Source organism: Carcharodon carcharias, chromosome 3, assembly GCF_017639515.1.
Source record: "Carcharodon carcharias isolate sCarCar2 chromosome 3, sCarCar2.pri, whole genome shotgun sequence".
NCBI lineage: Eukaryota > Metazoa > Chordata > Chondrichthyes > Lamniformes > Lamnidae > Carcharodon > Carcharodon carcharias.
In genome coordinates, this window is record NC_054469.1 from 55,505,731 (window position 1) to 55,529,580 (window position 23,850).

The window sequence follows — 23,850 nt, forward strand, 5'->3', positions numbered from 1 at the left end:
CCATATCCCTCTATTCCCATCCTATTCATGTATTTGTCAAGCTGCCTCTTAAACACCACTATCGTACCTGCTTCCACCACCTCCTCTGGCAGCGAATTCCAGATACTTACTATCCTCTGCATAAAAAACTTGCCCTGCACATCACCTTTATAGTTATCTCCTCTCACTTTAAATCTATGTCCCCTAGTAACTGACTCTTCCACCCTGGGAAAAAGCTTCTGACTATCTACTCTGTCCATGCCTCTCATAATTTTGTAAACTTCTATCAAGTCGCCCCTCAATCTCTGTCGCTCTAGTGAGATCAGTCCTTCACAATCAACTACATGGCCATGTAGTTGATAGTGAAAAGGGTAGCTGTTGCCTCCAGAAAGATATCAATGGTTTGGTTGAGTGGGAGGAAAAGTGGCAAGTGGAATTCAATCTGGGAAAGTGTGAGGTGATGCATTTGGCGAGGGCAAACAAAGCAAGGGAATACTCGATAAATGGGAGGATATTGAGAGGGGTTGAGGAAGTGAGAGACCTTGGAGTGCATGTCAACAGGTCTGTGAAGGTGGAAGGACATGTGGATAAGGTGGTAAAGAAAGCATATGGAATACTTTCCTTTATCGGACAAGGTATTGAATACAAAAGCAGGGATGTAATGATGGAACTTTATAAAACGCTGGTTAGGTCACAGCTGGAATTTTGTGTACAGTTCTGGTCACCACATTACATCCCTGGAAGAACATAATTGTTCTGGAGAGAATGCAGAGGAGATTTACAGAATGATGCCAGTTGTTGAAATATCTCCTCAGCTATGAGAAGACATTGACATCTTTTGGTTATCTCCACCTATCACTGGTCCTCTATCCAGCTCTACCTGTCCCACCCCCCCCATAAACCAGCTTATGTTTCACCTCTTTTCTATTTTTCCTTGGTTCTGTTGAAGAGTCATACGGGCTCGAAACGTTAACTGTGTTCCTCTCTGCAGATGCTGTCAGACCTGCTGAGTTTTTCCAGGTATTTTTATTTTTGTTTTGAATAGGCTGGTGTTGTTTCCCTTAGGACTCTCCTGGCTGAGGGGTGACCTAATTGAGGTGTCAAAAATTGTGAGGGACCTAGATAGGGTAGACAGGAAAGACTTGTTTCCCCTAGCTGAGGGGTCAATAACCAGAGGGCATAGATTTAAGATGATTGTCAGAAAGATTAGGGGAGACATGAGGAAAAACGTTTTCACCCAGAGGGTGGTAGGTGTCCGGAATTCACTGCCTATGTTGGTGGTTGAGGCTAAAATGTTCAACTCATTTAAAATGTACCTGGATCTGCATCTGAAGTGCTGTAACCTGTAAGGCTATGGATCAGGTGCTGGAAAGTGGGATAAAAATGAGCAGCAGATTTCTTTTTTCTCTTTTTTTGACTGGCACAGACATGATGGGCTGAATGGCCTCTTTCTGTGCCATAACTTTCCTATGGTTCTATGGTTCTAATTGTATGTTTAGCATTAGTTCCCTACTCTTTACCCAAAGGGTGGTCAGAATCTGGAACTTGCTACCACAGGGAGTGGTTGCAATATGGATTAAATTAAGGGAAAATTAGACAAGCATACGAGGGAGAAGGGAATAGATGGTTATATTGGTAGATTTAGATGAGAAAAGTTGGGAGGAGACTTGAGCAGAGCATAAACACTGGCATGGACTGGTTGGGCTGAATGGCCTGTTTCTTTGCTGTATATCCTATGTGATCCTATGTTTTTACTCTCTAATTGCACTCTGAACACCCATCAAATGAAGATAATGATGTATGTTTTCTTAAAGACAAAGCCCAAGTAGTGTAGACAATTTTTGAAGTTTGAGACTGACTAAAAGCACGTAATGTGAACATGAAGGTTAAGCATAGCCAAAATTTCTTTTCCACAGCTGTCAATGAATTTGGGCAGGTTCTGAAGGAATGGTTTCATGTGTTTCTTGTATCACTGTAATATCTAACAGAGTGTAAGCAACTGCAATCTCACTCATTTCCGTTTATTGTAAATGTGGATAATTAACTAAGTTTAATCATGCCAAAAATATCCCTATTTATCTTCCTAATAAGAGCTGGTATTGTTTCAATCCAAACCCTTCAAAGCAATGTAGCTATCATTCTATTAAGGGGGAACTTCACAAAATAGATGCTCTGTCTCGGTACACCAAAGAAAAATAGTAACATATCTCCCTCACCTTTCACCCTTTTTTTTATTCGTTCAAGGGACATGGGCTTCGGTTGCTGAACCAGCATTTATTGCCCATCTCTAGTTGCCCTTGAAAAGCTGGTGGTGAGCTGCCTTCTCGAGCTGCTACAGTCCATGTGGTGTAGGTGCGTCCACAGTGCTATAAAGAAGGGAGTTCCAGGATTTTGACCCAGCAACAGTGAAAGAATGGTGATATATTTCCAAGTCAGGATGGTGAGTGACTTGCATGGGAACTTCCAGGTGGTGGTGTTCCCATCTATCTGCTGCCTTTGTCCTTCTAGATGGTAGTGGTCGTGGATTTGCAAGGTGCTTTCTCAGGAGCCTTGGTGAATTCCTGCAGTGCATCTTGTAGATGATACACACTGCTGCTACTGTGCATTGGTGGTGAAGGGAGTGAATGTTTGTGGATGTGGTGCCAATCAAGTGGGATGCTTTGTCCTGGATGGTTTCAAGCTTCTTGAGTGTTGTGGGAGCTGCACTCTCCCAGGCAAGTGGGGAGTATTCCATCACAGTCCTGATCTGCACCTTATAGATGGTGGACAGGTTTTGGGGAGTCAGGAGGATTCCTGTTGTCACTGGATTCCTAGCCTCTGGTCTGCTCTTGTAGCCACAGTATTTTTATGGCTAGTCCAGTTCAGTTTCTGGTCAATGGTAAACCCCAGGATGTTGATAGTGGGAGATTCAGTGATGGTAATGCCATTGAACATCAAGGGGCGATGGTTGGATTCTCTCTTGTTGGAGATGGTCATTGCCTGACACTTGTGTTTCGTGAATGTTTCTTTCCACTTGTCAGTACAAGCTTGGATAATGTCCAGATCTTGCTGCATTTGGACATGGGCTGCTTCAGTATTTGAAAAGTCACAAAGAGTGCTGAACATTGTGCAATGTTCAGCAAACAACACCACTTTTGACCCTATGATGGAAAGAAGGTCATTGATGAAGCAGCTGAAGATGGTTGGGCCGAGGACACCACTCTGAGGAACTCCTGCAGTGATGTCCTGGTGCAGAGATGACTGACCTCCAATAATCACAACTATCTTACTTTGTTCTAGGTATGACTCCAACCAGCGGGGAGTTTTCCCCCAATTCCTATTGACTCTAGTTTGCTAGGGCTCCTTGATGCCATACTCAGTCAAATGTGGCCTTGATGTCAAGGGCAGTAATTATCACCTCACTGCGGGAGTTCAGCTCTTTTGTCCATGTTAGGCTGAAGATTGTAGCGAATCCTTCAGTCTTATCTTTTCACTGATGTGCTGGGCTCCTCCATCATTGACGATGGGGATATTTGTGGAGCCTCCTCCTCTCGTGAATTGTTTAATTGTCTACCACCATTCACAACTGGCTGTGGCAGAACTACAGGGCTTAGATCTGATCCGTTGGTTGTGGGATCACTTAGCGCTGTCTATCACTGTTTACTTATGCTATTTGGCATGCAAATGTTATAGCTTCACCAAGTTGATATCTCATTTTTAGGTATGTCTGGTGCTGCTCCTGGCATGCCCTCCTGCGCTCTTCATTGAACCAGGCTGATCCCCTGGCTTGATGGTAATGGTAGAGCGGGGGATATACCTGGCTATGAGGTTACAGATTGTGTTCGAGTACAATTCTGCTGCTGCTGATGGCCCACAGCACCTCATGAATGCCCTGTTTGAGTTGTTAGATTGTTCAAAATCTATCCCATTTAGCATGGTGGTAGTGCCATATGACACAATGGAGAGTATCCTCAATGTGAAGGCGGGACTTCGTCTCCACAATGACTGTGCGGTGGTCACTCCTACCAATACTGTCATGGACAGATACACCTGTGGCAGACAGGATGAGATCATGTCTGTTTTTCCCTCTTATTGGTTCCCTCACCACCTGTCAGACCACCAAACCTAGTCTAGTGGCTATATCCTTTAGGACGGGGCCAGGTCTGTCCGTAGTGGTGCTATTGAGCCACTCTTAGGCCAGAATCTTCTGTTTGCCTCGCACGCCGATGCGTAAAATGATGCGCGGTGACATCGGGTGTGCATCCCAATGTCACCACGTGTCATTCCGATCTTCAGTTTGGCGGCACACACTGGAGTTGGCTGTGCACCCGCTGAAGTGTCAAAAGCTTGCTAAGGCCATTAATGACCTAATTGAACTGATTGTCTGGGCTGCCTGTCCAACCTTAAGGTTGGCGGGCAGTGAGGAGCCCAGGCAGCCTTCGCATTTCTCATGAAAGCTCATCCACGGGCAGGATTTTTATTAAACTACATAAACATGTCCCAGTTCATGTAACATTGTCACATGTCTGAGTATTTTTTTTTTCAGGGAGATTTCTATGCTCTTTCGCACACGTGTGCGAAAGAGTGCAGGCCCCAACTCTCCCTCCTCACTCCACCCACACAGGTAGCGCTGAGCTCCCGAACCACCCGCCTGACGTGGAGAAAATTCTCCTTTTGGTGATGAATATTCAAGTCCCCACCCAGAGTACATTCTGCGCCCTTGCCACTCTCAATGCTTCTTCCAAGTGGTATTCAACATGGAGGAGCACTGATTCATCAGCTGAGGGGCAGTGGTGTATGATAAACAGCAGGAGGTTTCCTTGCCCATGTTTGATGCCATGAGACTTCATGGTGGCTGGAGTCAATGTTGGGGACTCCTAGTGCATCTCCCTTTCTACTTGTATACCACTGTGCTGCCGCTTCTGCTGGGCCTGTCCTGCTGGTGGTACAGGATATACCCAGGGATAGTGATGGTGGTGTCTGAGGCATATGATTCCAGGAGGATGACTATATCATCATAAACTGTTGCTTGGCTAGTCTGTGAGACGGTTCTCACTAGCCCCCAGATTGCAGGGTCAACAGGGCTGAGAATGCTGTGTTGTTTCCAGTGCTGAGTTTGATCTGTCCAGTTTCATTCCTTTTTGTGACTTTGTCACAGTTTGATACCACTGGCTAGGCCGTTTCAGAGGGCATTTGAGAGTCAAACACATTGCTGAGGGTCTGGAGTCACATGTAGGCCAGACCAGGTAAGGACAATGGATTTTTACAACAATCATCAGATATTTAATTCCAGATTTTTATTGAATTCAAATTCCACTATCTGCCATGGTGGGATTCAAACCCAGGTCCCCAGCGCATTACCCTGGGTCTCTGGGTTGTTAGTCCAGCAGCAATACCACTACACCATCCCATCACTTCCCCTGAAGGAATATAACCATTTGAGCCAGTCTACATGTAGTCAAATGGATAGCAGCCAAATCCTCACCGTTGAATGATGCATCCAGATCTATGACCACTTGTTCTTGCAATAAACTTGTTCCTGGACGTCCTTCCTGTTTCTTGATATCCATCTGGGGGCATGAGCACGATTGTGAAGTTGGGTTGGAACTCAAGTTCATCCCTTTGGTGGGTAGGCAGATGTGCATTCTTCAGATCCCTCACCCCAACATCCAGATCTCCAGATGGCTGCTTTCGGGCAGAGAATCAGGAGTCATGGGCCTGGGGAGAATGGGGGTTCCGCTGTGCCACACCGTGACCCATCTTGCAAGAATTCTGGGGCCAAAATGTGCCATCTTTCATTTCATTTTACATTTCCTGCAGAAATTATGGCCTGAAGTTTCCTGGCCTACTGAGCTGGGATGGGAGGGGGAAGGGCTGGCAAAATGCCAGGGAAAGGCACGGGCGGGAGCCTAACATCTTCCTGCTGCTATGGCATATTGCCAGCAGTGGGAAAGTTGGCAGTTCGACCGCCATGTAGGTGGTCATTTGAACCACTTAAGTGGTCGCGGAAGCATTTCCTGCCGACGGGGGCATTTTGCTCATGTCAGGTGGGCCTGCAGCCACTTAGGGAGACTGCTGGGTAAAACCTGGTGAGCTCCCAGCGGCTTCTGGGGGAAGGCCCTCCATTATGGACATGTCCCAACTCACATGAGGGGACATGTAAGGGAAATTTTATTTTCCTATTTTTATCTTTTTTATATGTACAGCCAATCTCCCTGAGGCAGCACTTAGCCTCAGGGAGATGATTGTGCTCTTGCATGTGCATGCGCGAAAGAGCGCACTCTCGATTTTGGGAATCCACCCCTCCGCCGCACAGGGAGCGCGCAGCACTTCTGTGCAGACGTCACGCTGGGCGGGCCTTAATTGGCCCGCCCACGTAAAATGGCAGTGTGCCTCTGATTGGGAGCGCCGATCGGAAACACGCCTGTACGTGCCCGCCCATCAACTTCCCCCCAATGGGGGGAAAATTCAGCCCCATGAGTTTATCATCAATTGTTGTTAAAAACCCATCTGATTCACTAGTGTTCTTTAGGGAAGGAATTATGCCATCCTGGTCTGCTCTACATGTAACTCCAGATCTACAACAATGTGGCTGACTCTTAACTGCCCTCTGAAATGGCCAAGCAAGCCATTCAGTTCAAGAGCAATTGGGGATGCGCAACAAATGCTGGCCTTGCCTGTGACAATCACATCCCACAAAAGAATAAATAAAAATGGCCACCATGGTGAGGCTGCTAAGCTGCCTCTGATTGAGCCAGCAGTTCTTGGGTTCAGGGCCTAGCGCCCACCGAAGCGGGTCGCCTCCCATTATTGGCCTCGGCGATGGGACTTCAATGTAAGCAGAACTTGAGAAAAAGCAGGTGTGCGCTGCCAGGGGCACTGACAGAATGGCAGAGTGAGTGTAATATGCAGCGATAGCACCACCTACAGCTGTAATGACTCATGACAATTTCACTTATCGGAAAATAAATATTTATGCAATGGGGGCACTGTTGTGGAGAATTATTTGCTGCTTCCCGTGGCTAAGCAGAGAAACATGTTTGCTTGGCTTTCTGCAGAGTGATTGAAAACAGCGGGAGAATTTGTCAAAGGTTCTACACAACTTAAACTAGAAAAAGATAACAATTTTGGACACTGGGCGTGATCTATGAATGCAAAACTTTTCTTCACTTCGGCATAGATTTTTAAAATCTAATAATTTCCCTTCTTTGAATAAGTTCTACAAACATATTGTTGACATAGGATCATAAAACAATGGGTGAACTTCTTTTAGATTCAGACTCATCATAACCAGTTCCAGTTTTGTGGTCACAAGTTAAATAGAGGCAGGCATGCACAATTTGCTTTCAATTGCTTTTTTTTTTGTGTGTTTCACAAGACGAGGGATAACAGGAAGGCAGAATGGAAAATGTTTCTGCTTTTCAATCAGTGCCAATTTCAGGGCACAACATCACCGATTCTGATTGCTCATTTATATCATTGCTATTTGTGGGACCTTGTTGGGCATTTTTCTTATCCTTTCAAGGCAAGGCCAACATTTGTTACCCATTGCTAACTGCCTTTGAACTGTATTGCTTGCTAGGCCACTCCAGGGCAGTTAGGAGTCAAGCACATTACTGTCGATCTAGAGTCACATGTAGGCCATACCTGGATAAGGTTGGTAGATTTCCTTCACTAAAGGACATTAGTGAACCAAATGTGTTTTTATAATAATCGATAATAGCTGTCATGGTCACCATCACTGAGATTAGCTTAATATTCCAGATTCATTAATTGAATTAAATGTGGGCCAATGTGGAACTTCTGACCATTTTAATTATCCGGTCAAATCTCGCTGCTGTTTGCTGGACCTCATTGAGAACATTGACTTCCATGTTACTGTACGACAGTGACTACATTTCAATAATAATTAATTGACTGTGAAGTGCCTTGGATATCCTCAGGTTGTGAAAGGTGCAACATAAATACATGTTTGTTAGATCTGGTATTCATCAGATAAGTTGCTGTAGTAGTAGCTTCCACTTTAAGCAAATCAACTTAACATGTGAATGTACTCTGGGTGGGGGACTTTAATGTCCCCTACCAAGGCTTGATCACTGATTAAGCTGGCTGAGTCCTGAAGGACATAACTGTCAAACTGGGCCTGTCAGGTGGTGAGGGAACCAGCACTAAGGAAGTAGTTTAGTTGTCACAGTCTTCACCATAGCTGTCCATGACAGCACTGGTAAAAGTGACCACTGAGCAGTTTTTGTAAAAACAAACTCATTTCCAGCACGATGGGCACAAATGCACCAGAAGAAGCTTGACATCATCCAGGAGAAAACAGTGTACTTCGTTGGTACCCATGTCCCCCAGCTTAAGACCAGCCTCCTCCAACACCAGTGTACCTTGGTTGCCGCATGTACAATCTACAGGATACACTGCAACAATATAGTTACATCTCCCTTCCCTGTGACCTTTCTCACTGTGGACATGCACAGCAATGTTGTGAGAACACATTTGCCTCCAATTCACCTATCATCCTGACTTGGGTGTACAGCTCTTCCATCATTATTGGGTCAAGATCCTGAAATTCCCTACCTAACATCATTGAGGGAACACCACTATCACCACAAGGACTGCAATGATTCAAGGAGAAGGTCTTCTCAAGGTAACTAGGGATGGGCAAAAAAATATTGGCCTTGCCACCACCACCCACATCCCGAGAACAAATGTTAAAAAAAATCCGGGTTGGATATGTTTGTCGCATGGGAGTGGGTTCAGATTACCTCGCTAGGGTAAATTCACAGATCCTTCAGTCACCACTTCATGTCGCACGAGTTGGAAAATCAGTACTACTGTGTTGTGCTTCTAATGCTGTCTTCCTTTGTATGTGTCCTACAGCTGGGAGTGCAGGATCGATGAATTTATCCTTTAAATCTGTCACACTGCATGTGATACTAAGAGTGCCGATTCTCTGGTTGGATGCTCCAGAAGTAATGCTCACATGGAGTGGGGTCAGGAAACCAGGGGCTCGGGCCCTTAATAATGTATTTGTTTCAATTATTAGATGGAAAGTCAGTATTTCCCAAACTGTGCTCCCTGTGCATGCAGCTCCTTGGCAGGAGATAAGTCTTAATATGTTTTCTTGTAGCCAAAGTAATTTAACTCAAGCAACAGGAGTTTGATTGTGCCTTACAATGACATGATGACTGTCTTCTTCAAGAACACTTGAAACTTTGATTAAAGCCTTACTAAATGATGTCTTTGAGTACAAAGTGTGTCCAAAGTTCTAAGTTTGGGTGCCACATAGTATGCACCTTGCAACTTTTTAGGTCTGGAATATAAATCTGCTATAGCACACATATCCATTTTTCAACCTCAGCATATTCTCAACTACATTTCCTGAAAAAATAAAAGGCAGACAAAGCATTAAACACTAACGTTCTTTATTACAGGTAAAACTGTACCTGTAGCTGGCTGGATATACAACAAGCATCTTAACAGCATTGACACAGGACAGTGTTTACTATTCAGATTCCAAAATACAGTTCCATATTGGAAGGAATGCTGCAAAATATACAATAGATGCAAGAAAGTCACTTCACAATAAGTTTGTTTTTTCACGTCACATTTTTTGACTCTGTAGATCCTGCTAAATACATGGAATGCATATCCTAGCCTGTTAAATGGACATGACTAAGACAGTTACACAGTTTGTTCAGTCAACGGTCTTCTCCAACCCAACAAATTTTAATTCACATTCAGTCTTAATAAGCTATAGCAGTAACTGTAAATGGAATCATCGGTTGGTAATGTTTCAGCAAAATACAATGCATGAGGTCAGTGTGAAAAAAGCAGAATTTCACAGATGTCTGTGCAACAGTGGTATAATTATATTAGCAAAGTGCTCCAAGTAATTTTTAGTGAACAATTAATTCAGCTTTGATCTAGGTTAGGCAGTAGTATGTCCAAGTGGTATGTTACTTCACTGTGACTATGGAGTTTCATGCTATTCTTCTGAATTCATTTCATTTAGAGCAGAGAGTTGAATGTCAGTAATGCTAGAATAATTTTACATGTGTAAGATCACAAGATAATTACAAATATGGAAGGCTATTCGGCTTATCTTAATTCATCCATCCAGATATGCTAAAATCCCACCATTGTACATCCAACTGTTTTTGAAATTATTCTAAGGGTTTTGCTTCCCCATCCAGAAATCTATACCACACGTTGATCACCCTTTGTTTGAAGAACTATTTCCTGACATCAGGCTTACAAGTGCCATTCACAAGTTTGAACCTGTGCCTCTTTCTTCTACTGCCACAGTTTAAAGCAATATTCTGGATTAAATGCCCGTACCTTGAAACATTTTATTTATCTTCATAAAGTTACTCTCCTTTCTAGGCTGAGATCCTTCAGTCTTTTCTGCTAATTTAGAATCTGCTGTGCCTCCAGCGCTGGAACATCACTCTTATTTTTCAGTCACCAGAACTGAATACAAGATTCAAATTATAACCTGTCCAGAGCACAATGTAGTTTTATCACTTCCTCCTCTGTTTGGTATACTACTGTTTTGGCTATGGAGTTCATTATCTGATTGGAATTTTGATTGCTGCTCTGTATTGGATGCTGATACTTAACATCAGGGCTGTTCAGATTCTTAGGTCTCTTTCAACTTAATTCTTAACTATTTCAACACAGCTTGCAGAGCATGTGTTTAGATTACATTCCCTTCTTATGAGCAACTCATTACATTTTTCTACATTAATTTAATTTACTATTGTTCTGTCCATTTACATGCATTTTAAGTCACTTTGTAATTCCTGAGCTGCCTCTTCCAATTCCACTTACCCTCCTAATTTGGTGCCACCTGCAAATTTTCAGTCAGTTTGTAAATCCAGGTCATTATGAACATTAATTTTATAATTCTGGGCACTAACCTTTTATGATAATGTTTATCACTGCCTTCTGGAGACAGTGCTGCAATGTAAATGGATAGAGTTCAGTGACTTGGGTGTAGTTGTACAAATAACACAGAAAATTAACACGAAGGCATAACATTTAGGAAGGCCTGTTGGCTTTTATTGCAAGGGGACTGGAGTACAAGAACAAAGAAGTCTTGCTACAATTGTATAGGGTGTGTGTAGTGTGCATAGTTTTAGTCTCCATATCGAAGTAAGAATATTCTTATCTTGGAGACTGCACAGCAAACATTTACTAGTTTGGTTCTTAGAATGAGAGGGTTGTCCTATGATAAGAGGCTGAGTAAAATGGCAATTAAAAGAATGAGAGGTGATCTCATTGAAACATACATAATCCTGAAGGGAGTAGACAGGGTGTACACTGAAGTTGTTTCCCCTGGCTGGTGATTCCAGAACATGGAGGCACAGTCTCAGCATAAGGACTCGATCGTTTAGGACTGATATTAAGAGAATTTTCTTCACTCAGAGGGTTGTGAGTCTTTTCAATTCTTTACTTCAGAGGGTTGCGGATGTTTCATCTTTGAATATACTCAAGGCTGGGATAGATAAATTTCTGATCTCTCAGGAAATCAAAGGATATAGGGGATTAGCAGGAAAGTGGAGTTGAGGCAGAAGACCAACCATGATCTTATTGGATGGCAGAGTAGGCTCGAGGGACTACTCTTGCTTCTATTGCTTATGTTCTTGTGCTCTCATTCTCTTCATAGGGAGGATGGTTACATATATTTTTCATAAATGGTTATCAGAATATGAACAACATTTTGAAAACATATATTCACCAAGAACATTTTGTGTAACTGATCTCTGATAATCATCCAAGTGGTTTATTATACAGTCAACACAGGATGACATTTAAGGTTTTGCATTATATGGCTCAGGGATGACTTAGTGCTTACCATTTAGCATGCATGCTGCAAATCCATAAGCATTATTTATTCATGATGGAGTATTCATTTAGCTGGTGCCTCAGAAAATACTTCGTAAATGAAATACCTCTATCACACAAATGCTCTATATCCCCATAAAAATTACTTGCAGCTTGGTGTATCACTTTCAGATTTAACACAGTAGATAGTGCATGCTACTGTACTGTATGTAGAGGGAGATGGTTGTGTAATGGGTGCTGTCACTGGCCAGAGGCCTAGGCTAATGCTATGGGGACATGGGTTTGAATCCCACCATGGCAGCTGGTGGAATTTAAATTCAGTTAATAAAATCTGGAATATAAAGCTAGTCTCAGTAATGGTGACCAAAAACTCTTCTGGTTCACTAGTGTCCTTTAGGGAAGGAAATTTGCCATTCTTACCTAGTCTGGCCTACATGTGACTCCAGACCCACAGTAATGAGATGACTCTTAAATGCCCTCTGAAATGTTCAGTTCAAGTGCAATTAGGGATGGGCAACAAATGCTGGCTAAAATAAAACACACCCAGTACAGCTATAGACATCACCAGGCAATATCTATATCCATTTGAGACATGGACTTGTTTCACATGTCCGCGCAAAGAACAACTTTACCAGGAAGCTGTCAGAATTGAGGTTAGGCATTTTAATCCTAATTTTGCTAAACATGAGCATTTTAATTATAAAAGGATACAGATTTGAATGATGTTTGAGGATCTGACAATAGATACATGACCTTGTGACTGAAATAATCTGATTGGAACATTAGAATAACCCAAAAAGGGTTTGAAGTAAAATAATACATCCATGTCAGAGTAGGTACTGGGAAAGAATCCAATCTGTCATCAAGGAGACAGAACCTGATTCTTAAAGCCCAGGAATTGAAGGTAGGTAGTTATTTTGGTAATTCCAAGTGAGGTCATGGGTTAGGACTCCTAAAGTAAGTTTGGTATTTCTGTGTGTTAGAATAGATCAGCATTTAGCTCTTCAGCTTGTTATTAGTATTTTTGATAGCAATAGCTTCAATGTTGTAACGGGATTGCACCAATAACAATGGAGAGCTTCCGCAGGGATTCTTAACATTCTTCATAAATATCAGAACCCTCTGAAAAATGGCAATCACTGTTCACACCATTTCTCTGGGACTCCTATGCCAAAGCTACGCCAGGTTGTCATGACCCTCATGATTTTAAAATTACTAAAGAAAAAAGGAGCGGTTAGCTAAAACATTTTATGCAGAGGGTTGCTAAGATTTGAAATAGTCCACCAGGAAAAGGGGTAAGAGCAGAATCTATAATAGCTTTTTAAAAAGAGAAGGGGGATAATATGTAAAACAATAAAAGAATTAAAGGGCATTTGGGAAGAACAGATGGAAGTGGGAATTTGAAGATCATTATTTCTAAGATTGGCACAGGCATGATAAGCCAATCTTTCTGTCCTGTAAACTGAAAGAGATGATTATTTGTGTTAACTTGGAAATGATAGTGCTGGTCTCAGACTGGGAAATGGGGTTGGCAAAACCAAATTACACTGCTGGTTACTATTGATTCTTGACCTGGGATGAACTCAGTATGCTACAAGAATACAAGATAGACACGGATAAGGAAGGCCATCTAATCCATCTTGGTTTGCCCATCTAGATTGACCTTGAAGTCCTTCCATTGAAGCATCCAAACATGATTCTAGAATTCTTGCTTCCATTGCTTTAAGGGAAAGTGCTGATCACTCTATACAAAAATGAATTCCTCAATATCATTGTTAAATTTTCCTTCTGTCATTTTGAACCCATGGTATTGTAAAAGGGCTCTGCCTACCAAACTCTTAAGGACAGTTTGATTATATTGTCAGGAGAGAGCTGACCAGACAGTCGATTTTGAACTCATATTAAAATTATTTTTAAGTAAGTTGCTAAATTTCCAGATGGACCTGTCTGTTAAATTTTTAAATGTGTATTCACACCAGTTGCACGAGTCAAGCCCAAATAACATGAAAATGTCTTTGTCAGTGTTCTCACATTTCTTGATCAGCATGCTTTGATGGATTAGTTACATGGCACATTTTGTGTTAGTGCTTAACCAAGACCTCTTGATTAACACAAACTATATGGTATAACTAGCTTATAAGATTTAATGCAAATTTGATCATGCTGGGTGTGGAAGACCAAGTTAGAGTTTTAATTCAAAGCTTCCCATTTCCAAATCTAAGTATACCAAGTGTGGTAAGAATAAACTAGAACATTAAAACATTATCATTCAACACAGTACAGTTTGAATCTAAAGTGCGCAACCTCAATCTGAGGTGAACTAGACATTACTCAAAGTTCTACAAAGGAAACACTTTCACAGACACTAAACACTATCCAGTTGTCAACAGAGTTGTCATTTGTTATTTCTTTATAGTATGAAGAGAACACTACAGGTATACATTGTATGTGTAAACTCCTGGTCTGAAGATTTCAAACATTGAACTCTCAAATTCAAGTATGACAACTAAAAGTATTAAAGCATTTCCTTCCTTATCAAAAGAAATAGAATATCTGAATTTGACACTTTAACGCAGAGCTTAAGTAATAAAGATTTCACAGAGCTGAAGCATAGATTTTCTAAATGATTTTTATCACAGCTAGTTGAAGAGAGCAAAATAAAGACTAAGCCTCTATTATCAAATCTTTTGTACAGCCATGAAAAAGTGCAGAAACCTGCACTTTTAGGATCCTAAAGACTTCATTAATAGAGACCTTCATAAGTAACAACAGAAATTATATGAATTATTGGTGTGTAACATCCACCTGGAGCAGGGCTGCTAAATGACCATAACAAAATATCTAAATGGGTTCTAAAGTGCTCTGTTTTACATCATTTCAGCACTTAATGCCTTAGGACAATTTGTCTGAAAAGTGGCAGATGGTTGATGACTCATACCTTTTTTTAACTTCAGAAAATGTGTAATTGCATTAAATCAACTTCTAATATCCATAATTCCACATTGGGAGTCTTAAGCTCCAATCCCTGTAGTCAGAGCTAAGATCACACGAGACTAGTTTCAAGGTAAACAATGAAATACATTCACACAATAGCAACCTCCCCATTGTATTAGGGCAGATGTCTTGAACCTTGCAGTCACAGGTCCTGTCCAAGTCGCTCTATTTCCTCAATGAGGAAATCAATGTCTTCTTGTGTAGCTGCTGGGTTTGAGATGACCATACGGAAGAAATTAACTTTGTCACCTTGTGGCTGATAACTTACCATTGTGGTCCCAAATGACATCATCCTAGTTTTGATCTGTGGAGCCACCTAAAACAGCAAACAACAAGTTAGGATCTGTCTCTTCATTAGAAACTTTAATACAATTTGCCATTTCAACTCTTGGTTGGGAATGGAATACTAATTAATATGGGACAAATCTGAATTTCTCAGCTGCTCACTTATTGGCTACTATTCATCCGTTATCATCAAAACAGTAGAAATTGGGACTCTATCTGTAGGTTTATTGCAATTCAGTATCCCGGGAGTACAAATTGGTCCTGGTCGCCCAGAAGTTCAACAATGAGGGTCCTGGGAGCATATTAAGATTTGCAGGCGATCCCCAGCACAAATGTTTGAAAATCACCACAGCAAAGTGTGACGTGTGTTGTAGGAGAGAAGAAAACCCACGTTCATGTTGTAACATGCACAAACTGCAATGCTGCAAGTGTATGAATAAGAGTGAGAGATGTATAGCAATAGGATCATGAAAACTTTAGGGCATGTTATACTGGCACAGAAAACTGAGATGACAGAGTACAGACAAACAGCGCTTACTGGGTTATCACAAATCCTTTCTGTCATGAAATTAACATTACAAAGTTGAAAGCAAAGCTCAAAAGTGAAACACAAGGTCAAAGATAAAGTGAGCTCCAGGAAGATGGTAATTGGAAATACCATTTATGGACCTAACTTGTGCGTAAATTCACAAGCAAAGTACACCTTGAATTGTAACATGCGAGTAATGATAGAATTGTAGAAAGGAGTGCCATTCAGAAGGGGGTTCAAATTTATCCTAAAATAAAAACTTGGTCTACTTAAAACCAATCCAGACCGAGATGTATCTCCATTTACTGAATAATCCCCCTTCATTTTCTTTATCATATTCCAAAACTTAACACAACACTAAATTTATCTATATACTTATCTCTGTTGAATTAATGATCTTGTGAGACAGAACTAGGTTGAGATGATAAAGAAAGAAAACAAAGATTTGCATCTATATATATCACCTCTCAGGATGTACCAAAGTGTTTTAAGTCAATTAAATACTATTGAAGTCTAATATAGGGAACTGCAGAAGTCAATTTGTATATGGCAAGGTCCCACAAACAGCAATGAGATAAGTGATCAGGTATTCCAATTTTTGGTGATATTGGTTAAGGGATAAATTTTAGGTCAGGATACTGGAACAACTCCCCTGCTTTCTTTGAATACAGCCAAGGGACCTTTTATGTCTATCAGGGAGGGAAAGACAAGACCTTGGTTAAATGTCTTATCTGTAAGACAGAGGGCTGGTAGGCAGGAGGGCTGGCAATATGGTGGGGGAAGGCATCAGGAGGAAAACCTGACATCTTTCCACCACAATGGCATATTAACAACAGTGGGAGCCTCAGTCATGTGGCTGGCCACTGGGTGGCCACTTGAGCCAATTAAGTGCCAATTAAGGATCACTTCCCACCTCCACAATTTACCCACAACAGAGGCCAACTGCCGGGTAAACCCTAATGGCCTCCCAGAGGGGATCTCCTTTATGGGCTCCATGGCCCATGGAGGGGACCCCTGCTGGCAATAGCTGCTCCTGTGCCTAAGGCACTACTACACAGAGGTGATTCCCCCCCACCCCACCTCGCTTGCTGGGGTCTGCTTACCTGGCCCAAGTTCTTTAAAATGATCTTATGTTGTCCTCGAGGGAACTCTGCCATGGAGATACCCTCTCCTTCATCTTACATCCTCAGCAGTGGCTGCCTGTAATGGTAATGCAGCCGAGGTGGCCGAGCCCTTGGCCCTCTGGTCGGACCAGCAGCTCTGGTAGGCACGCTGCAGTCCTCAAATGGATGGTGGTCCCAGCAACGACCTCTTAACTGGTTTCTGCCACTATAATGCCATCCAGGGTCCCACCGCAGGCACTGGGGTGGGGTGGGGGGTGATGGGGGTCAGTCCTGGCAGTAAGACTTCTCAACTTGTGAGGAAATGCAGCTTAGCATCTCATAGAATGATTACAGCACAGAAGAAGGCCATTTGGCCCATTGTGTCTGTGCTGGATCTCTGCTAGAGCAATTCACCTAATGCCACTTCTCTTGCCATTTTCCTGTTGTCCTGTAAATCTTTACTCTCCTGATAATGATTGAATTCTCTGACAATGCAGCACTCCTTCAGTACTTCAGTCAACCTAGATGCTCAAATCACGCATGTGACTAGAACTCACAACCTCCTAATTCAGAGGCAGGATTGATACAAGCTGAGCCATGGCTCACACATGTTGGTTTGAGTTAAGAGAAACCACATAACAAATAAAGCAGCAGAAGATTGAATCGCTGAATTATTTGCAAGGCCCTCACCACAATCTCCATATCTTTGCCATTATTCCACCCCACACCCTGGCCACTGTCTCGGGTTGAACCAGACTTTTCGACCTTTCCCCTTGTAAAAGCAGTAGCTGCTAAACACAGGAATTAACCAACAGCACCAGCAAACGCCCTTCAGCCAGCTCTTTCAATAAAATCATTATTTCAACAACAGAGCAGGAAGACCAGCTGCAAAAGCAGCAAATCTGGTACTGCAACCAAGTTACAAACTAAGAATGTTCTGTGTTTTTGCCGCTTATCTAGCTTCCTTTAGAAATCTTATTAATTACCTGCATTTCCTTAGGTAACTCCTAAAATTATTGCTGTATCAAAGCACTGTGTCAGGAAATGGAAGGGTTGGGCTTTTGCACATACATTTTCTCAGGCAAGTCATCAACAACAACTTGAATTTATACACCACTTAATTATAGTAAAATGTCCCAAGGCACTTCAGAGGAGCATAATCGGACAAAAATTGGCACCAAGCCAAAGAAGGAGACATGAGGAAAGATGACTAAAGCCTTGGTCAAAAAAAGTAGGTTCTAAAGATCATCCATAAGGAGTATAGAAAGGTGTAAGGTGGGAACTCCACATCCTAGGGCCTAGACAGCTGAAGGCACAGATGTCAATGGTGGGATGAAGGAAGTGGGGATGCACAAGAGGAAGCTGCAGGAAGGTGGAGTTCCTGGACTGTTGTAAAACTGTAGATGGTGAGGAAGAGAAAGGGAGGGGTGAGGCGGCAGAGGGATTTTGAACGGGATCGACTGGAAATCAATGTAGGTCAGCAAGCACAGCAATAATGGGTGAATGGGACTTGATGCCAATTATCTGATTTTGGATGTGCTCAAGTTAATGAAAGGTGGGAGATGGGAGGCCAGTCAGGAGAGCTTTGGAATAATGTGGAGGTAATAAAAGCATGGATGAGGGTTTCAGCAATAGGGGCAGAGAGAGATGGGGGATATTGCAAAGTCAGAAAAAGATGGCCTTCATGATGGAGAGGAATTGGGTTTGGATTTGAATAAGATGCCAAGGTTGGAAACAGCCAGGCTGTTCACATGTTCCAGCATACACAGGCAACTCGATAATTGGGAGGAAAGGATGGAAAGTGTGGGGGTTATCCATAAGCTCAAGTTGGCAGGCCCAGCCTAAAGAGGGCAGCTGGGCAGTGGGGGAGGGGAGGGGGGAACTGCAGAATATGAGTCAACAGGTGCGGCAATTTTGTAGCCTAAGAGGAAGAGCTATTATGCTCATCTTAACCTTGTAAAAACATTCCATATGCCTTGCAGCAACCTGTTCTTCAGCAGTCTCCAGCCTTTCTAGTATGCTCATATTCTGCTATGTTATAGCGGGCAGGGCACATGCAGTATGGGTGTTGTGCGCTTATCCATCAACATTGCTTTGGGGTTCTATGTACATCATGAAGCTGCCATCCACTTCTGATGTGATCCTGGGGTGCCTATTTCAAGACATAGACCAAAGCGGATGTGGATGGAAAGATAGTGACACCATTTCCCTTGCAATTTTGATTTCATTACTGCCTCAGTTGCACCAAAAAATGGAATGGTGGAGAAACCAATGTCAGGCTTGCAGATTTTGAAAACCATGAGAATAAAACAAATTTTATCCAAACAGACCTGATGCAGCAAGGAGGCCAAGGAGGTTGGGAATCTGCTTGCAGTTGAAGTGGGATTTGCTATGGTTGTTTAACTCAACCATGGCATTAGCATCCCATTTCTTGGTTTCCCAATCAGAGAAGCGGGTGGGATGCCGCATTGAATCTGTCAGAGGAAGGATTTCTAGTTAAAACAAACTCAGCATGGGCTAGAACGGCTGAACTGTACATTGGCCCCTGAGGCTGAAGCAACAACAGAAGGAATGGAAAGGTAACAAGTGAATGCTGCGCAACCACCCCCCCCACCCCCCCCCCACCCCCCCCTCCCCCCCCACCCACCCCCCACCACCACCTTCCACCCCACCCACCTCCTGTGGGATCTGAGAGAAGTGAAGTGAAGTGATATTTCTCAAGGACTGGAGAAAGCAGCGATCCTCTCAAACCAAGTAGGCGTGGATGGAAATGGCCGAGGAAGTGAACAGTGGGAGTGTGGTCCCCCAAACCTAGAGACAGTGCTGTACGAGGCTCAAGGACCTCAGGACGGCAGGAAAGGTGAATACCTTAACATTTTCAGGTGCCAGGACACACATCCTGACTTTCTACCACATGACACTCCTCAGTCCAAAACACCTTACAGCCCTATTCATTACTCTCTCTCCAGGCACTTTCTCACATCCCCAATTGAATAGCCAACATGGACATTCACCCTCATCATTGTGCCCTCTCACACGCATATGCCTAACAGTCACCTTCCATAACTGTCATCCTTCCTTCCTCTCCACACAATCCATTTCTTACAGCCACAACTCTCTTTTATCTCCTTGCAGAAGAACACAGAACAGAGCTCCAGAGTGAGGCAGAGACCTAGGGGAGGTTGGGGTAACGAGGGTCGTGTTACTCCAATAATTGCTATCTTGTCAGTCACTGGCAATGCATGCCCATCTGGTCCACTTGAAAGGAGGTCTTAGAAGGCTGCAGATGTCAACAAGACTCACTATGAAAGCCTGAACCTCCTGAGGCACTAGTGCTCACACATGTTAAGACAGCTGATCCTGCCTTTGGACCCTGTGTTGGGGATCTCACCTCCTTCAAACTGGAATTCTGTGTCCATCCTGTTTATCCTGTGGACCAGCATGAAGCTGAGCAGAAGCTAGCTGGTGCTACTGCTGGTGTTGCTCCTGCAACTTCTGCTGCTGAAAGTTTTGATGTTGCTGCTTCTCTTGTTCCTCTTCAGAGGTGCATTGTAGAGCTGCATAAGCTGTTTCCATGTTGTGGTGAAGGTTGGCAGAAGGGAAGTTCAAGACAGGTGAACTAACTTCCAAGAAGTTGGAAATCACCTGTCAAGCAATGAAATCACACACTAAGAAGTGCTGTGTGCAGTTGCCTCTCGCCTAGGCAGGGCTGCGGCTATTCAGCTTCACTGTTTGAAGGCTTCCCAGCCTATCAGATTCACTAAATAAGCACTCCCCACTGTGTTCTCATCTGGTTGACACTGGTGAGTTCCACATAGCTTGGGAAACCTGTTTGCTGGCTGTTTAAGCCAGAATTATGAGTTAATTCCTCCCAAAATGAAAAAAAAACATAGCAAACATTGGGAAATAAGAATACTGGTCCAAACAGGGATTGTATACTTTAAAATAGAACACCAGTAAAAACCAGGAGATAAGAGTACTGGTCCGAACTGTTTTTTCCTAATGGGCGAGTTAATTGGAGATTTAAATATTTAAATTACCTACCCATCAGTACCCTGGGAGGTTTCCTGCTCACCTCCAAACCTGCTTGAGTTAAACCCAGAAGTGGGCAAGAACATGTCAGGCTCCTGACCCGGTGAGAGTTTTCACGGCTATAACAGCCCCACTTTCACCCAAACCGTATTTCCCCTCCCTCCTGCATCCTTTGGCAGTTAAAATTCTGCCCTATCTTTTTATCTCTGGAACTTGGATTTGAATCAAATCCAACTTGGTGGGGAATCCCCACACTCCTTTGGCTGTAAGGGTTCTATATGAAATTAATTCAGGTGGAATAAACCTGTGTACTGATGCTGGTGAGCAAGAGGCTACAGCTAACACATCCTCAGGCTTTTGCTTATGCTGCCTTGAATCAAACATTGACCGAAGTGTAAAATAGTGTGTGGTGTTTGGACCCTGTTCTGCAGCTTAATTGTCGTTGATGTCATGTTTGTATACTTTTATTTGCAGGAAGAAGTTCTCAATTATTACAGATGATATAATTGCTGATTAGTCCTTGTTCCCCCTCTAGTGCCTCAATAAATGTTTTACATCCCTCCCTTCCTTTTAAGGTAGGCAGACAAAATCAGGGATATTCATCTCCAGTTCTGTCAGTTTCCCATGCATTCATTCGCTGGGGAAGGCTGAACTAAATGTATTTTGGGAAGGCATGTATTTTACATTATTGTTACATTAGCAACACTTGACATAATGAACACCTGTGGCTGGAGCCATTGGAGGCCTTTTATAAATGAAGAGGCCTCCTCCAGGGAATAAAATTGATTGCCTGGAGATTGGTTCACACTCCTTTATTGGCACTTCATGCTGGATCTAGCAGAGTCCAGATGGCCTGAAGGAACATGGCCAGTTCCTTTAAGCTGCTGCAGGTGTCAGAATCTTGCTGAAGCCAAGACTTTCTGTTTACCCTACAAACAAGCCCTGGAGCAAGTCAGCCAACACTCTTTAAACTGGCTGACCCTGGAAACAGAGCAGAGTCAGAGGGGTGACATTCAGGATGGTTGGGGAGGTAGTGGTGGTGGGTGACAGTATTTGCATCTCATTGCCCCTATGATGGCATAGCCAACAAAAAAGAAACTTTTGATCCATATCCTTTTTCTTAAATCAAATAAGTACACTTTTGAATACTTAACATGCAAACTTTGAAATAAAATAGTACTTGAACGCTTGCTTAACATAAGCTAAATTGAGTTCCTTAGGTGTAAAATGTTGAGCTGCTAAATTAATGAACTAATCATCTTTTTATGAGCAGAGGTATTTTATGGTCCCGTCGGCATATTTGAAGGCGGTGGAGGCCACTCATAAAGTAGAGGGTGGCCTTCCCACTGACTTCCCGCTCACCCACTATCTCCCATATTATGGTGAGCATGGAGGATGTCAGGCAGCCAATCCACCTGTGGGCCACCTGAGGCCCTAAAGTGGCCATCTCCACCATTATTTTACTCACTGCAGGGAAAGACTGGGGTCAGGTGGGTAGCCTGGCAGCTTTCACTGTGCAGGCTGCTGTCGGGCAAGGAGCATGGGCATGCCCTTTGGAGAGGGGCCCTTGTGCCTATCAGAGGCACCCCTCCAAGATTATACACCCCTTTAACCCAGATCCCTTAGACTCTCTAGCTTGGTCCACCACACCCCTCACCCCCTCTCGCTGGGGTCTGCCAGCCAGGCTCATCCAAAACCCTAGATTTACCTTGAAGTCCTCAGTCCATCACTTCTTCTCCTTGGGGACTGCCTATGTTCCCAGCATTGGCCATCGCTCAATCCTGGCGCTGCTGGGACTACAGGGCTGCCAGCCAATCAAATTGGCCGGCAGCTTTCTAAAGTGGGACTTCCTCCTGGCTGGGGCAGAAGTCTCACCCTTAAACAATTAAGGCTGCTTCCAGCATAAAAATAGGCAGCCAGCTTTTGGGTGGGTGGGCTGTCGACTAACTTTTTGCTCGAAGGGGACGAGGAATCCGGCGCCCCACATGTAGTGGGCTTTGTTCTTGAACCGCGGTGATTTGACACAACTGAATGTTTGTTAGGCCACTTCTGAGCAGGGCAGTTAAAAATCAATCATGCTGGCGTGGGTCTATACTCACTTATAGACAACACCAAGGAAGGACGGCAGATTTCCTTTCCTAAAGGACATTCGATAAACCATCATTGCTGACTTGATCGGAAGATGAACGTGATCTCACTTGTCTTTCTACTTTATGATGCTTCTTTTAATTGATATTCCTTGCAAGGGTTCTTTTATTCTTAGCCAAATTAAAAATAAAATGGGCCCAATAAATAGTTGTACCAGAAGACATTATTTTGTTTATCATAATTGAAACAACGAACATTTGAACATTCGAAATAGGAGCAGAAATAGGCCATTCAGCTCCTTGAGCCTGCTCTATCATTCAATAAGATCATGGTTATGCCACCATAAGTGCAATGAAATGCAAGTACTGATATGTTTTTATTTCTAATTCCACATTCCCATCTACCCCGATAACATTTGATTTCCTGGCCTAACAAGGACCTCTCTACCTTCGCCTCAATAACCTCGCCTCCACCCCAATCTGAGGCAGAGAGTTCCAAAGTTGCACAACCCTCTGAGAGAAAACATTTCTCCTCATCTCTGTCCTAAAAGGGCGACCTCTAATTTTAAAACAGTGCCCCCCAGTCCTGGACTCACCTACAAGGGGAAATATCACTTCTCGTCCACCTTGTCAAGACCATCTTATATATTTCAATCAAGTAATCCCTCACCCTTCTAAACTCCAGTGGAAACAACCCAGCCCATCCAGCCCATCCTCATAAGACAACCCACACATTCCAGGCATCAGTCTCGTAAACCTCCTCTGAACCACATATAACGCATTTACATCCTTCGTTAAATAAGGAGACCAAAACTGCACACAGTATTCGAGATGAGGTCTCACCAATGCCTGGATAACTGAAGCACAACAGCCTTACTTTTATGTAAGAAAGGAATAAAGGATCACATTCCATTAGCTTACTTAATTACTTGTTGTACCTGCATACTAACTTTTTGTGACTCATACACTAGAACACCTACGCCTGAATTTCACGCTTGGCGTGTGTGCC

The 23,850-nt window shown here is 43.1% G+C and overlaps 1 protein-coding gene across 3 annotated transcripts in view; it reads right to left on the bottom strand.

Annotated features, from left to right (window-relative positions):
• Positions 1-9,369: 9,369 nt before the first annotated feature.
• gad2 (glutamate decarboxylase 2) overlaps positions 9,370-23,850 on the bottom strand; it is a 122,289-nt gene continuing 107,808 nt past the window's right edge. For all 3 annotated transcript variants that reach the window (XM_041184232.1, XM_041184234.1, XM_041184235.1), the window contains exon 12: positions 9,370-15,121. In XM_041184232.1, the coding sequence (XP_041040166.1) occupies positions 14,948-15,121 (174 nt within the window). In that variant the 3' untranslated portion in view covers positions 9,370-14,947. The remainder of the gene's footprint in view (positions 15,122-23,850) is intronic.